The following is a 16,070-nucleotide window of genomic DNA, read 5'->3' on the forward strand; positions in this document are numbered from 1 at the left end:
CAACTAACTGTCAACACTGTTAGCTGACACACTTATCAACGTACCTTTAGTTCAAACATCCATTTCCACTCAGGAATTCTCCTTGAGGAAATGGTCAAAGCAATGTAATGTCTACTTCTATTTAAACATTATTAACCAATAGAGATATTTGGTTTCAATAAATGAGCACATTCTAGACTCAAAAAGCTATAAAAAAAAAAAGCACCCACATGGTTTCCCCAAAATGTTATTTTTTTAGACTCTGTGACCAACCAAACTTTGGTAAACAAGTACACTGACCCCTCCTGGCAAGACAGGGCAGTGAGGGAAAAGCTTCATGTCTTCTGTGTACAAACAAGACAGTCTTTGCAACTCTTAGATTTCCTTGGTCCCAACATGCAACAAAGGTAAGAAGAATACCAATTCACTTTTTCTTTTGTATTAAGGATTCCAGAATCTCTGGATTTGAGCACCAAAACATTTCTGTATTAACAACATAGGCACAGTCCTCTTGCCCGTAACAACAGTCTCACACACCACTGACCCCGGAAGACCACACCCAAACAGTGCAGCACAAGTGAGTTTCCCGTGCATGCACACACACTTAAGTTTTCATGCCTTCTGAGTTTCAAAATGTAATACTGATTTAGTGGTGTCAGTTCTGTCGAGTAACAGCGGCAGCCCTTCTGTCATACAGCAGCTTTTTCTCTCGGGCTCTTCCATTTTCCGCCTCCACAGCTCTGGATAAAGCAGCTCAGCTCATCAGTTGATCAGGCAGCTCACATTACACTTTCTAATATCAAAATGGTAAAGCAACTTTCATTCAGTATAAAAGAAACCACACAACTCATTTGCTTTAAGCTGAAATACTGAGTTCCCTTCATCTGATAGCAAGTAAATTTAGTTCTCTTTAATAGCATCTATTGGTTTCACTTAGGGTTTTTCTTAACAATAAAATTTTAGAAATTTAAGTACAGAGCAAGAATTACCCAACTGCAAAGCTATGTGTTAACAACCACTGACTCCTGATTGTATACAGTCTGAATGTCAGACAAAGTGTTCCATGCTTGTATTAACAAAAATAGTAGTTTTTGTATTACAACCTTAGGCATAACCTGATAACTAGTTTCCCTGGGAGCAAGATACACCTTTTGCCAAGCAACTCAAGTGTAAGCATTCACTTCAAGATTGCCAGCAAGCCACAAGCCCTGGCATCCACCACTCTACAAGGTGAAGGTTACCCTTCAGAGTGCTTTTTTTTTTTTTTGTAATTTACCTTAGCAAAGAAAGTTAAATTTTCTATCTAGTAAGAGCAAATGTTAGAAATGACCCGAGTATTTTTACAAATTTACATACTTCCCTCCTGCACTGACACAGATTGGTAGATAAAGGACAAAAGAATGGATTGCTTTACTTGAATTTTTCCAGTGTAGAAGGGGGTTGGCAGGGATATTTATCAACCACCAAAGGACAAACTATACATGCCAGAGCTTAGAAAGTAGAGAGCACAGGAAGAAGTTTGCAAGGATTGAGTCATAGGCATCCATTTTGGCAACACAAAATTCAAGGACATGGTAATCATGACAGTCATGTCTGTATGAGAGGAGAATTGTGTAGTGATAAGATGAAACTACAGTGTGTACATATTTTCTGTAAAGACCAAATCAATAAAATAGGTTAGCTAACATAAGTTCTGAAAGATTAAATCAATACACTATGCCAGTTTTTGGAATAATACTGAGCAAGTGATATAATTAATTTGGCAGTTTGTCAAGTTTCAATCATTAAGTATGTCATGACTACTTCACCATCATGTAATGAAGGTTGACATCATTACAAGATCCCAAAGTGCCCCATGGAAGTACTAGTTTTGCTGTTTTTCACTTGAGGGATCCCCAGCATAATTATTGTAGTTTCCCATGTTCTGCTATTGAAAAGTTGTTTTTCTTAGTTATAATCTAAAGAAACTATGTTTCCTCTAGAGATTTTGGGCTCTGTCATCACAAACCCAAGCCAGGTATACATGTTTTCATGGAGTGGTGTTCTTTTGCCCCTAATGCTTCAGCTAGGCTTAAGGATCATGAATAGCAGAACACTCAAAAATATAAATCAATGGCACCACATTGATAGTAACGATTAATGGCACGGAATCATAAACAAAACTTTGATGATAACCAGTAATTTTTCACTTTTGAATCAATGTTCATGTTATTACATAGCAAAGTTTTTTGGTTCCATAAAAAGTTATGACTGGTAAATGCCTTTTTTTCAGCATTTAATTATAATTTTGCTTTTACAGAAACTTTAAGCCAGTCACTGCAATAATAAAATTGCTCCAAGTTGTGTTTGCTGAGTAAAGTTTTCTGCACCTGAGCAGCAGTCTCTGGAACCTTAAGTAATGATTCCCTGATGTCACTTCATCCTCCATACAGCAGAACATGGAAAAACAAGCACAGGTTTTCCAAGATATATCCTTCAGTTTTATTCAATAAAATTCAGACATTCTGATCATATTGCCTAAGTGTGTAAGCAGGCCACTATCACAGATAACTTTGACTTCAATAACTAAATCATACTTTCCTGAAAGATTTGCTTGAGACGAGACAAGGCAGGAAAGCAACACTCAACCAGCCATACGTGCCACTACAGAGTCACGCTCCACCTGCTCACAGTCAACACTCAGGGCAAGGTAGTGTGCCTGGCATTCAAGTGAACAGTAGCTTCCCTTTGCCTACTTATTACATCCATACCATGGCAAGTAGACTGACAGTGGACATCAAATCTCTTTTTTTACCTATTTTACACCCATTCTACAATGTTTTGGTCAATTTGCTGATGGGACAATGTTTATTCAACTACTGCTTGATTTTTTGCTGGAAATAATTCTGGTGAAGCATGGACAAGGGAGAGAAAGCTTTATAAATGTTGTAGGTCAAATAAACCAAGACAGAAAGAGTGACAGTTATACATGACTGTATGAGAAAATAGAATTCTCCACTGGAAATCAATAGGGCACCAACAAAAGATAGCTTCATTTAATTTCTTGTGCATAGAATTCAAACTTCCATTAACACAGCCATGAGTTTCATATACTACGCAGTTTCATCTCAAACATTTGCATTTCACATTTTCTGACAAGCCTTCCACTACCTTGCCCATCTCACTCAGCGTACTCCCGCTCCCCCACATTGATGCGCTCATTTGAGGTCACGCTGAAGCCAAGTATGCTGCTGTCTACCTTCTGCATTTTCTTCTTGTTGGCCTTCTTGCTTCGAGCCTGTGGAGAGCAAGAGATTATGATAGTATATGTTAGTATGTTAAAACCCCTATTTTCTCAGTTCTGACAAACAGGGAGCATACGCCTGAAGACACATTGCTTGACTCACCACCTCCACCCATAACAGTTCCCCCGACCAAGCCCCACACAGATATCCTATCCATCACAATCCCCACCCAGCAGGATCAATCAACTTGCCCCATCCATGAGTTATGTGAGTGTCTCCTTTGTCTCCTCTATTCAGAACTATCTCATACAGAAACCCACGAGCAGGATTGACATCTGAGAAGCATACCAAGTGCCCATAGAGTTGGAGTTGGTGTTCCTAGACTAAACTGGTAACAGGCCTCAATTTAGTTTCATGAAATAGTCACTGGTTCGACACTACGTCATTCCAGTGATACTCCCATGATCCTGCGAAGGCACTTGGTACCAAAGGAATCCATGTCTCACACCCATACAGTAAGACAGGGAGCTCAAGCAAGATTCAAATCTTTGTCCACCTGTATAGATAACAACAACAACATATACTCGTGTTGAGCAAGTCCACAACACCATGGGCCATGACTTGTAAGGTCCACTATTGTCAGGCACTACACTATCAAGGTATGTGAAACTTTTGGTGACCTTGACATCCCCACAATATGCATAAACTGAACTGTCATCCAGCGAGCCCTCAAATGATTGGATCTTGGTTTTGGCTCGAGAGACCTTCAGTCTCAGAGGCTTTGCCTCCTCATGCATCACTTTCAGGGCCAACAACAGTACCTCCAGCATTTCTTTGAGAAGTGAAGCATGAACAGGATCAGTGACCTTGATGTTGTCAACTGATGCTCTTCAATGACTTTGATGAACAACTATGCCTAATACCCAGTCTATGCAAGTGTTGAAAAGTGGTGGAACAAGGATGCACCCATGCCTCACTCCTGAATTAACTGGGAAGAAGCTGGAAACGCCTTCCCCCGCACTTTACAACATTCTTAAGTCCCAGAGTAAAGGCCAGCTGCCAACCATCAGCTTAATAATCCTTGCAGGAATTCTACTGATCATCTCGGAGTGCCGCACAATGCACTGAGTCAAATGCCTTGAGATCGACATAAGCTGTGAGTAGCCCGTCAAAACTCGCATCAGCGTTCCACAAGAATGCGAAGTGCTAGAATCCAGTCCACTGTTGACTTGCCGGGCATGAACCAAGATTGCTCAGGCTCTGAAACTATAGTTGATGAGATCTAGTTAGCATTAGCAATATATCAGCAAGCACTTTGCCCAGCCCACTGAGCAGTGAAGTACCATAGTAATTGTTGTCAGTCCCCTTTCCAGTCAAGGAAAATGGCACTGGACTGCCATGCGACAGACAGCACTGCATGTACTCCATAGATCATGGCTTCACCCCCAGCTTTAAGGATCTTTGCACTGATATTACAGACCCCAGCTGGCTTTCCACCCTTCAACTTCCTCTCTCCTCTGACTGAGAGGGTGGAGTTTTGCCTATTGGTGGATCAGCAGCTGCCATCTGCAAACCAGCCAGAGAGAGCTGTTCGATCAGGGGCTCTGCCATACACAGTGATATAAAATTCTTAAATTTGATATTTCAATACTTTTGAAGTCTCAACTGCCCCCTTTATATTGGAAAGAGTGCAGCATAACCAATGAAGTCAAGCTTTTGTCTGAAGGCTGCACCATTAACCCTTTCACAGCTAAACGCTCGCAGCGAGCGGTAGCACATTTGCTGGTGGTGCTAAATGTTTGCTGCGAGCTCCAGCCACACTCAAATCTCCCGCGTAAGAGTGTTCCAACATTATTTCTCACCACACAGGATTGCCAATTGAGTGGGTTTTCCACTAAATTTAGTGGAAAATCATATCAGCCTAGCGGGGAAAATCTACGGACGAGTAACTAGTGGATGTTCTCGTCCAATATAGCAGCATTTTTGCATAGCTTCACCCATCGCCTGACTGATTCTTTGACCAAATAGTTGTAAATTTTGCAGTTGGCAATACTACCTTGCCAGCATCTCATGGAGAGATGTCTGCAGTTGCCTCAATATGGCTGACCGTCACGCACACACTGACATCAGTGTTCACAGGCAACACCCCATGAACGTGCATGTACGCTCACAGGAGAGGTATACATACTCAAATCCTATAGATCTGGGCCTCCTCTTTCCAATGGTGTTTTTGTTTTTTAGCTGTGATATAGTTTTTGAGATACAGAGGTTAAAAGAGACTCCACCCCCCGTTGGGCAGCCAGAGTGCGCCTGGGGGGATAGTCGCTTCCTCGCCATGTGCAACGAAAGGATTAAAAGCCACTGTAAGAAGCAAGTCCTCTCCAGTCTTCACAGGTGACATTATTACAAAACTTTTTTAACTAAATATTTATGATTATTCACATGTTCATTTTTCTTTGTGGTAGAAATGAGTGGGAGGTAAAACACTGTAGGTTCTCTATTTAGTGGTGTTTCTGGTTATTGTTTTAAATTTAATATAAAACATTTTTAAAATTGTGTGGACTTTGGTGATAGTGGTGCCAGCAGCTCTTTGCAAACATTTATTTATTAAGAAAAAACATTTCACATGCCCTGTCACCTTGTGGGCACTATGGTTGTGGGTAATGGTTTAGAGTAGAGGACTTATAACAGTACAGCATGCTATATAAAACCATGTAACAGTTATCCTTGAGTCATGTAGGCCTGTTGCACCCCAAGACAAATCAAATTTGAGCCTTGTCTCCCAACTCAGCTCATTACATCCAACTGGCTGAATTCTACTAAAAGTAATAATAATAATAATCATTTATTGCCATGAGCATACATAACTTTCATATTATTGGATTTCATACATATACATTAGAACACATGGCAATGAGGACTGTATCAGTCCCTATTTTCCATTTGTATGTATCCCTCAGTGGGTGAAGAGGTGCTCAAATGTTGATAACTAATGAAATTAAATTGATTAAAGGGTGAAACAAGAAGTGGCAATGCCCACCTTAACCTCCTGGAACTCAGAAGTGATGGGGTTGACTGCTGGTGCCGGCGCCAGGATGTCGTCCTCCACCTCCCGCTCCTTCTGTGCGTTGCGAGCTTTACTGCGCCGCTCCAAATACTGCTTGGCAAACTCCTTTACCTCCTTGCTGTCCCCAAGGTAGGAGCGGATGTAGTCATGAACCTCGTATGGGGACTCAACCTCCGCCAGGAAGGTTACAAAGGTTGGAACTGCAAAGACATGCTTCATTAGTTCTTTCTCTTTCTGACAATTGCTGCACTAATAGTCTTGTGCACAGGGATCTGGCAGAAACTGTGTCCATTTCACTTGGGTGGTCTTTTTTCATCTCATCCATATTATCAAGTACAATGCAAATTCCATCCTAGATGGCTCCCTCATCCATCACATACTGCCAAAGCCTTGACTGACTATATCTATAATAATCTTTCACAACAACCTCAGCAATACTTACTGTCAATTGAAGCATGAACCTTCATGGTGTTGAGTGACGACTTGCACCACTGGGTGAAGTTGTCTGCCTGAGAAACATTCTCTGTGAACAACTTCTTCACCATGTCACTTTCATCCTTCCCCTTCTTCTTGTTCACCCGGGCATTGGTGTTGTTGTGCTGTGCACTCGCTGCTCCACTCTTGCTGTGGTTCTGGTTGTTGGGCTTGGTGGGAGTTCTTCCACTGGCTGGCTTGGGTTTGGCAGGTTCAGGGTTGTCCCAAAACCCTCCTGTAATTTTAATACATACACTGACAAAAGTTGTGATAGGATCAGATATTGCCCAGTTAAACATCCTGTTTTATAAGGGCTGCAGGTCTGTGCCCACAACACACAGGAGGGCAAGGCTGCCACTTCTTAACACCAAACACTCTAAATTTTAGTTTCCTCTAAGCGTCTAAATAAACAATGAAAAAGCAGAGCTCACTAATTTCCAGGAGCTTAATGTGACATTATCTCAAGGGGCAGAAGCCAACCTGTGGAAGAAGAGTTGTCCGCGTGGTTCCAGATGGATGAGTGGTCGTTGTTCCAGACGGAGTGACCGGGGCTGGAGGCGGCGGCGGCGGCAGTGGCAGTGGTGGTGGTTGCAGTGGCAGGCTGGTTGGTGCTGTTCCACAAACCACCTCCAGCTGGCTGCCCACCACTGTTTCCACCCCACTAAAAGTAATATGAGAGATTAATATAGATCTAACCCAATACTTAGACAATTTAGCACAAATGCATACTAACACACTTTGATGTCTCAGATTCTGCAACTTCAGTCTTGCCACCCCTGCCATACTCATCCACACCAGCCACCCACCATCTAAAACTCCTGGCAGGTGGTCAACCACAACCCACCTGTTGACTAGACTGGTGGCCAGGTGCAGTCATCCCCACGCTGGAGGCCCGGCTGGCCCAGGAGAGATTGGATATGGCAGATCCCCAGACGCCTGCTGCTCCCAAACTCATGTGACTCACAGCAGCTGCACGTTCAGCTGCCTCCTTCTCCTGACGCTGTACAATAGTTTTATTATCACTGTTTTGTTCCGTATTAACATACAATGGATTTCGCACTTCTAATATATGTGTTAAATATTCTATCCATACTCCATGTATACTTTTTCAAAGGTATCCATCACAGGATGATTCATTCCAGAGAAAAGACAAATAAAATTACTAACATGACAATATGAAAAATCTTTGGGAGCCTTTTTAAACAAATAATAATTTATCAAGACAAATATGATGCTCTGATACTTATTATTAAAGTGTTCAATAAATAAATGTTCCATATATTACCTTTAAGAAAATATCTAGCTCCATAAAGTCCAATTACACACAGGGCAACATTCAATCTATGAACTTTAATGATAAGCATAAGCCAACACTGATGATATTACATGCAGAAAAATTTGGGGATTTGCTTCAATTTTAATATTAATGTACAAAGTGACTGCCATGCAAAAGTTGAGCACTGTGAGAATCCACATCACTTTGAGCATCCTGCTTTCACTACTGGGGATACTGGGGGTTATGTGTATCAAGGACCTCTCATGCTTCTGCCTACCTTCTTCAGCTCCTTCTCCTCTTCAGCCTGAATCTCTAGGAGGGACTTTACAGGGGCAGGTGACGGGTTGGCCTGAGCCTTGGCAGCCCACTTGAGGCCTGAGTTCTTTTGGCGTGCCTCTTCTGCTGCCTGTCTCTGGGCCTCCCTCTGCCGCTGCTGCTGCATCTGGAGCTCCACTTCCCGCTCCTAAGAACATTATGAACACCCATTAGTCAGACATTAACCAACTGGCAGTCTTTAATAGACTTCTCTAAAAATGCATATGTTCTGTCACTGGATCACTTTGGCATTTTTTTTTTGTGCTAATTTGACTACATCCTTTCTGTAATTGAGGCATTGACACTGAACAGGCATAATTTGGTCACCAAGAGAATAGTACCAGAGCACAATGCTTACCTTCCTCTCCTTCTCCTCCTGTGCACGCTGAATGTCTGCCAAGGAAGGCGCTGAGGTCTCTGGGGCTGGGGCTGGGGACTGAGCATTCCAGGCAGGCAGAATGTTTTTCAGGTGTTCCTGCAGAAGATGCTGGTGCCTTCTGTCCTCCTCCTCCGCCTGCCTCTGCCGCTCCTCCTCTTCCACCTTAGATAAGAGCAATGAGGAGGCCACAATTATCAGAATACTCAAGATTATTAAAAACTGAACAACTAATTGTGAAGTATATTTAAGGCATCATATTCTTACATGAAGGTCAAACCCCAATAAACCATCATTAGCTACTCTTCTAGAACTTGGAAAAAAAAAGACCTAAGGGAATGCCCACACAGCAAGAGCAGGTGATCCATCTTGATGAAAATTATAAAGGAAAGAATAACTATATGGAGGCTGACTTGAGGAAACAACCAAAAATGGAGCCAGGAAACAAGTATGGCACCTCCTAAGCCTGTGCTCTGTATTGATAACTTTATATGATTTCCTTTTTCCTTTCTATGTATTGTGTTTCATCAATCATAAAAGCAAAACACACCACATTTACCTCCTCTCTGCACTGGCCTGCCCCACATGCAACTCTCTTGGCCACTCTCTTAAAAAATGAAATGGTATCCCTTGGCTCTTCCCACACTGGACTACCTCACACACAGCCTCCCTCCACTGACCTGCTGCATGTGTCTTCGTTCCTCCTCAAGAGCAATCCTTCTCATCTCCTCTTGGATCTGAGCTTGCTGCCTCGCCTCCTCTTCCTCTTCACGCCTGTCAATCAGTGTCAAGTTAATGTATTTTATACTTCATACATTACTACAATGGCAATAAACTTAAAAGGTTGAGCTTATGGTGTAGGACAGATAATAGTTCCTTTCTTTTTCATATCCTTTCTTTCACACATAACCAAACCAAAGTTTCTTCATTTTATGATCTTAGAGTCAAGGGTTTCCATTAAAACATTGGTCTTACCTCTTCCTTTCCTCCTCCTGCCTTTTCCTCTCTTCTTCTTGTTGCTGTCTCCGGAGTTCCTCTTGTCGCCTTGCTTCCTCTTTTCTCTTAGCCGCTTCCTCTTGCTGTTTCTGTTGAAGCAACTGTTGCTGCTGCTGTTGATGAAGTAGTTGTTGCTGCTGTTGATGCTGTTGTTGTTGCTGCTGCTGCTGCTGCTGTTGCTGTTGCTGATGTTGTTGCTGATGTTGTTGCTGATGTTGTTGCTGTTGCTGCTGCTGTTGTTGTTGCTGTTGTTGTTGTTGCTCTTGCCGTCGCCTGTGTTCCTCTTGCCGGCGCAGCTGTTCCTCTTGTCTTCGCTTGGCTTCATTCATTTGCTGGTCCTGAGGATGACTCAGCATTAAATTCCTTTCCTCTCAAACTCCCACAACCCTTCAGCCACAAACACTAACAAAACTAGGAAAACTAACATACTTAAATTTACATTCTTACTTTTAGCTTCTTCTGCTCTTCTTCTTTTCTGGCCTTTTCCTCCTCAATTCTTCTCATTTCTTCCTGTCTTCTCATCTGCTCCTCCATGATCTTCCTTCTCTCCTCCTCGAGTCGCTGTGCCTCCTCCTCATGCTGACGTCGCAGGGCCTCCAGGCTTCTCCTTTGCTCCTCCTGCCTCTTCAGTTCCTCCTTAAGCCTGAACGGAAAAATAGAAGGCATCAATACACTAGTCATATATTCTATTTGATCAAAGATATTCTCAATACATTAACCCTAAAGAACAACTGGCGAGTACTACTGGCTGCCAGGCAAAGGACAGGTGACGGATTTTTCCAGTCTGCCTTTAGCTGGCTGAACTCTAACTTGTGTCATAGGTTTATGTGTCAGCGTGCCTACCAGGCTAGTACACAACTTATCCCCTCAGTCATCAGTGTTTCATTGACAGCAGGCACAGCTGCACATGTGGTTTTTGTCAGATCTGATACTTCGCAAGAGGATAAGGAAAATAAGGAGCGCACAGTAGTAATCAGTAACTCGCCACAACCTACCGTGCCACCCCACACACCACTGAACAACGGCCTGCTAAAAGCAGAAAGTTACTCCACTTCATCACTTCACCATGGTAATATCACTTAACCTAGAGACTGGATTTAAGGCAGACTGAAGAGGAAGGATGGATAAGTGTAATACTCTTAAATTAAAGCTGTAGATCCAAGTAGAAATATGAAATACAAGGACGAGCATTATCTGGGAAAGTGTCGAAACATGCCCAGCTATAGAGGAGTGCTTTGCCCGCCATCCATCCTTTTGGGGTTAATGATACATTATCATACTTGAATTTAACCTTACGAAGAATTAAAACATACACACACACACACATGAGAAAACAAGACTTACCTGAGTTCTTCCATCTTAATTCTTTCTTCCTCTGCTCTCTTTTGGTCCTCCAATAATTTTCTCTCCTCCTCTAATCGTTTTTGGTCTTCATCACGCCTGCGCTGCTCCTCCTGAAGGAAGTTCACAGTGGTTACAAAGATTTTTCATACTGCTTAGCAGGGGAAAGTGAATATGTACCAAGAACCTTCAAGTGAGGCCAGAAAGAATAAAGGCATAAAGGCCTGACTACCATGGAAGTTAAGAAACACAGTTACACTAATGAATGGATGTTACCAGGAGCTGCAGAGGGTTTTGACCTCATATAAGATTGCAGCAGTGACAATTTGGCCTGTGGACAGGCTTGGTGGCTTTCTTTCTCTGCATGAAGCTTTTGACACAAAGTCAAATCAAAGAATATCTGGGTGTTGCCACAAAACAGACTTGCAAATAGAGATATCACAAAAGTTGGTGCACAACTGTATGTTTTCATGCTCTTGTGGAATGCAACAGCACCAATTACCACTATTCCTCATGGGAGTATTATATTTAGTGGCAAAATTTGCTCTATACAACCTCTCCACAAAACATAAATCAACGGAAAATGTGAACAGATCATACTTTAAATTCTTAATATGAAAGTAACAGCATATTATAAACTGCTGCCATCTTCCACACACATGAATTTTTCTGTAATTTTTTGTCATCTGAAAATATCAAATGAAGAACACCATTAATGTTGTTTTGTCCTTGTCCCTCATCATTTCCTCCAGCCATCATTACCTGCATCTGTTCCTGGGAGGGTGTCTGCATGCTGGTGAGCTGCTGCATGAGGGACTGGATAGCATCAAACTGCTGCTCTGGCGGCTTCTCTATTGTTGGCACGGTGGTGGCTGGAGTGGCCACTGGGGGCGCTGCCACTCCTCCTGCTCCTGCCAGACCCACTCCTAGGGGCCCCACTGGGCCTCCCATTGGTCCCATTCCAGGCTGCTGTCCCCTCTGCAGCTGCATCAACAATTTTTGCAGAGGGTTTTCAGCTACCATGGATGTTGCTGTTAGCTGGGAGGTCAGCAGCCCGTCGCAGGAGCTAGTCATGGCTGTGCTACTGGGAGCAGGGGACGTTTGCTGAAATAAGTAAGGGACAAGGGTAATTTCCTTTACTCTCAAGATAATTAAGTTATTAAAGACTTGCACAATAAAATTCAGAATCTAAAAATTTTACAGCTGGTTCACATCTTGCATGCCAGAAATTTAATGCACCACAACACAACACCTGCTTGGAGCATGGCCCACCACTACCCTGTCTAGCCAAAAAGTGGCCTTAATCCTGCCAATGTTAAGTGGATACTTCCTCCTTTATGGCAACATTGATTATTAACTTGATAACAATGATGTGCAGCAGCTCACCATTTGTGCAACAAGGGCTTGTATTGGGTCCTGAGGCTTTGAGGATGGTGGTCCAGCAGGGCCCGGCAGGATTCTGGGGTCTGGTCCGGCAACAATCCTGGGGTCAGGGATGGGAGCTGACACCTGGGTGGTCTGAGGTATGGCAGTGGATGGAGGCACTGTGGGGGGTATGGGTGGGTGGGCAGGAATCATGGTCATGTGCTGCATGAACAGCTGCTGCTGCTGTATGGGGCTGAGGGAGCTCCACTCCTCTAGACTCTGTAGCTTTTGTAACACTTGTTGTCGACTGAAAGCGTAAGAATAATGTGTCAACATACTCACTTACCACTCACTACAATAAATAGTTAACATCAAATACTTTCAAGATCAACAAAAACATTGCTGTGAGCTACCTGATCACTGATCCCATTCCTAAACCAAGGCATGTATTTATCAATCCATCTTTATTTTTGATGCCCTGTCCCCTCACAGGAAGTGGTCAAGTATTAGAGAAAGTTGGCAGGTGAGGGATTGAATGTGCCAAGATGGAGTGTTGTAACAGGGATTGCTGGAGATGATTCTGCTATGGCCAACCCTTGAGGGAAGTTTCCACGAGGGAATAGAGTATCAAAGACACAAATATAGTCTACCAAGCGCTCTCATTCTCCCATTACCATGTACACCTATGTATCAACTTCTGCTCAAAGAATGCATTTGCCAGATATAAACCCCTCTCAGCATCCATGAGGTAAAGCCCACTCTCATTCACTCCATCCCACTTCCCAACCACACCCAAAATCTCCACGTTTCCTACTGTCACATTTATTGTCCCAAACATAATTACTCTTCTTTCTTTCCAAAGACTTTTATATACACAAACTGGGGAATAATTAATTCCACTAACACTGCATTCAACATCAAAGCAAGTTGATTTTCCCATATTTCGCCTTGGGAATAAACTTCTCGTAACACAGCTGCCATAACTGGGGGTGGCTTGTCAACCACCAATTTGAGAATACAATAGTAGTTGATCATCAGGTCCCAAGAGATATCATATGATTGCAAAGGCATGCAGTCAAAATTTAGAGCAAGACTCACCTAGCAGCAAGCTGCTGTTCATAAACTTGTTTCTGCAGCATGTAGGTGCGCAGCAACTCTATGCGTTCTCTCTCCGCCTGCTGTTTCTGTGCTGCCAGCAGCTCTGGTACCTGAAGATATTTCTTTACCTTAGATCCCAACCAGGAACCTCAAAACATCAAAATGTAATAACCAATACATTCACTCATGTATCCAAATTAATTGGACCAAAGGTTGGTCAGGTACATACATACAAGATATTGAGTTCTATGGCTAACAAAAGGGCTAGTATTCCTGAGTCACTGTTCCACCCAACTCAACCACAGCCATACTATGTGAAGCATCACCTCTCACTTCAGATTTTTCAGCAAAATTTCACTAACACAACAAAAAGCAAGCCCAGCCTGAAGCTCTGCCACTCGCTCACCTCAACCTGTCCCTTTTTTTTCTGTATTCCCATACTTTTATGAGTCTCTAGGTCTAGAGGATTATGTTATTATCAGACAAAGGCATAAACAAATTTGACACAAAGATGACTTGAGGTGAGCAGGCATTGGGGGTTGTAACATTTGGCAACTGTGAAGATTTTGCCACTCTATGGATATTTTACAAAACAAGTATATGAATAAATAAAATGCAAAGAAGTCTCTTGCAACCATTTCATCTAAAACTGAACATATATCATACCAGTTTAAAACTGTAAATAGAGCTTTGTTAACAAAGAGGTAAATCAAAAAGATAAATAATTCCATGATGGAGCCGAAGGCAAGCTTCTCACCTTGAGGGGAGGAATCGGGGGCCCAGGTACAAAGGGCACCCTACCAAACACTCTGGTAAGGTCTCCCAGTTGAGCAAACTGGTCGTCACACTCACGCTTCAGCAGCAAGCTCGGGGTAAAGTAGCCAGCCTTATACCACTCTGCCATGTCGCTGGATGAGAAGGGCCCCTGGATCTCTCCCTGAGAAATGTATAGTCTGTGATCAATACCTCCACAAATTATTAATAATTCATACAGTGAGTTACATGGATACACAATGATATAGACTAAAACAGGCCAGCTGGCCCCTGCATGGCAGCTCCTGAGAACTAGTTGTTTAGCATCTACCCTCCAAATTCATAATCCATAAATTATACTCTCGACTTGAAACTTTCAATTGTACAGCTTATGGCTTAATCCCGCTGGTGTCATATAGTAGGGATGTGCACCAGTATCCAGTATACTGAAATACCAATATTTTAGTTTCAGTATTACCGGTATCAGCAGCACTTTGGTATACCAGTAACAGTATTTTTATCACATCGGTATACCGCTATACCTTTTTTTTTTTTTTTTGTGTGTGTGTGTGTGTGTGTACACCACTGAATGCACCAACCTGATGATTATAACAACTATTCAAATACGTAAATACAAAGGCACTGACTTGTGATTTCATTACTGGCTACTGGCCATCGAAACGTGGGACACGTAGCACCTCATATCCAGGATTCCCGCGCATGCTTAATTTTGAAACGGCATCAGTGAATATGTCATGATTGACCCATAAATCTAAAAATGGCCAACACACGAATAGTGGAGGACGTGTGTATTTTTTTTTTTTCATGTCTTCATTCTTCATCTTTTCATCTATCTTTGTGTTTCCTTGAATGTTTACTGCACGAGAGAGAGAGAGAGAGAGAGAGAGAGAGAGAGAGAGAGAGAGAGAGAGAGAGAGAGAGAGAGAGAGAGAGAGAGAGAGAGAGAGAGAGAGAGAGAGAGAGAGAGAGAGAGAGAGAGAGAGAGAGAGAGAGAGAGAGAATGTTCCATAATATGTAACATTATTTCATATGAACGAAAATCACCTCGTGGGTCAGTGAAATGTGCTGCTGTTCACATGCCCGTCAGATACAAAATACTTTCAGACTCAGAGCAAAGTGAAGACGACTCGTTTTTGTGACAGCGACATACGCCTCAAAGTGAAGAAGTTAACATGAAACTCAAGTAATATATTCACCTAGCGCCCTAGATCCACTTCAGGATGATAATGAGTCAGTTTGGCGCATGACGTCACATATTACCACCTGCCCGGAGTCCATGAGTGGAAAAGCCGTTAAACTAACACTAACACTAACCAGTAACCACCACCACTAGCCACTAACCACATTCTAAATCATCCTTAACTGTGTGGTGAGGGTTAGAGGTGGAGGGGGTTAGTGGTTAGTGGTGGGAAACTTAGTGGCAATAGGTTGGTGACAGATATGGGGTGTGTGTACACTGTACAGCACCAGGAGTGTAGATTTAGGTTATCTTTAGAGTGTGACAGTTTTCGGTTACATAAGAACGCAATGAACAGATGAACATGGCAGACGGAAGTTAGGTAGGTACCAGCATGTTAACAGATAACAAACGGTTTGTTCATTTTGGATTATATAGATTTAAGGCTTAGGTTAATGTAAATACCTCAAATAATGTTCAGTTTGTGTACATACATTGCTTAATTATTACCATTACTCTGTTATTTTTATATTTATTACTTTTATTTCTATGAGTATTATTATTCCCCTCATTGTGATGCAGTTTTCTTATTAAACCATTTATTATTA

The 16,070-nt window shown here is 42.4% G+C and overlaps 1 protein-coding gene across 6 annotated transcripts in view; it reads right to left on the reverse strand.

Annotated features, from left to right (window-relative positions):
• Positions 1-402: 402 nt before the first annotated feature.
• Positions 403-16,070, reverse strand: part of LOC127007696 (GRB10-interacting GYF protein 2-like) — a 33,644-nt gene continuing 17,976 nt past the window's right edge. For all 6 annotated transcript variants that reach the window (XM_050878929.1, XM_050878931.1, XM_050878930.1 and 3 more), the window contains 15 exons: positions 14,269-14,448; positions 13,512-13,621; positions 12,435-12,720; positions 11,811-12,152; positions 11,052-11,161; positions 10,155-10,350; positions 9,687-10,045; positions 9,392-9,485; positions 8,694-8,876; positions 8,298-8,483; positions 7,589-7,744; positions 7,225-7,405; positions 6,713-6,979; positions 6,244-6,470; positions 403-3,256 (listed from right to left, as the gene is read on the reverse strand). In XM_050878929.1, the coding sequence (XP_050734886.1) occupies positions 3,140-3,256; positions 6,244-6,470; positions 6,713-6,979; positions 7,225-7,405; positions 7,589-7,744; positions 8,298-8,483; positions 8,694-8,876; positions 9,392-9,485; positions 9,687-10,045; positions 10,155-10,350; positions 11,052-11,161; positions 11,811-12,152; positions 12,435-12,720; positions 13,512-13,621; positions 14,269-14,448 (2,994 nt within the window). In that variant the 3' untranslated portion in view covers positions 403-3,139. The remainder of the gene's footprint in view (positions 3,257-6,243; positions 6,471-6,712; positions 6,980-7,224; positions 7,406-7,588; positions 7,745-8,297; positions 8,484-8,693; positions 8,877-9,391; positions 9,486-9,686; positions 10,046-10,154; positions 10,351-11,051; positions 11,162-11,810; positions 12,153-12,434; positions 12,721-13,511; positions 13,622-14,268; positions 14,449-16,070) is intronic.

This window comes from Eriocheir sinensis, chromosome 36, assembly GCF_024679095.1.
Source record: "Eriocheir sinensis breed Jianghai 21 chromosome 36, ASM2467909v1, whole genome shotgun sequence".
NCBI classification, from domain to species: Eukaryota; Metazoa; Arthropoda; class Malacostraca; order Decapoda; family Varunidae; genus Eriocheir; species Eriocheir sinensis.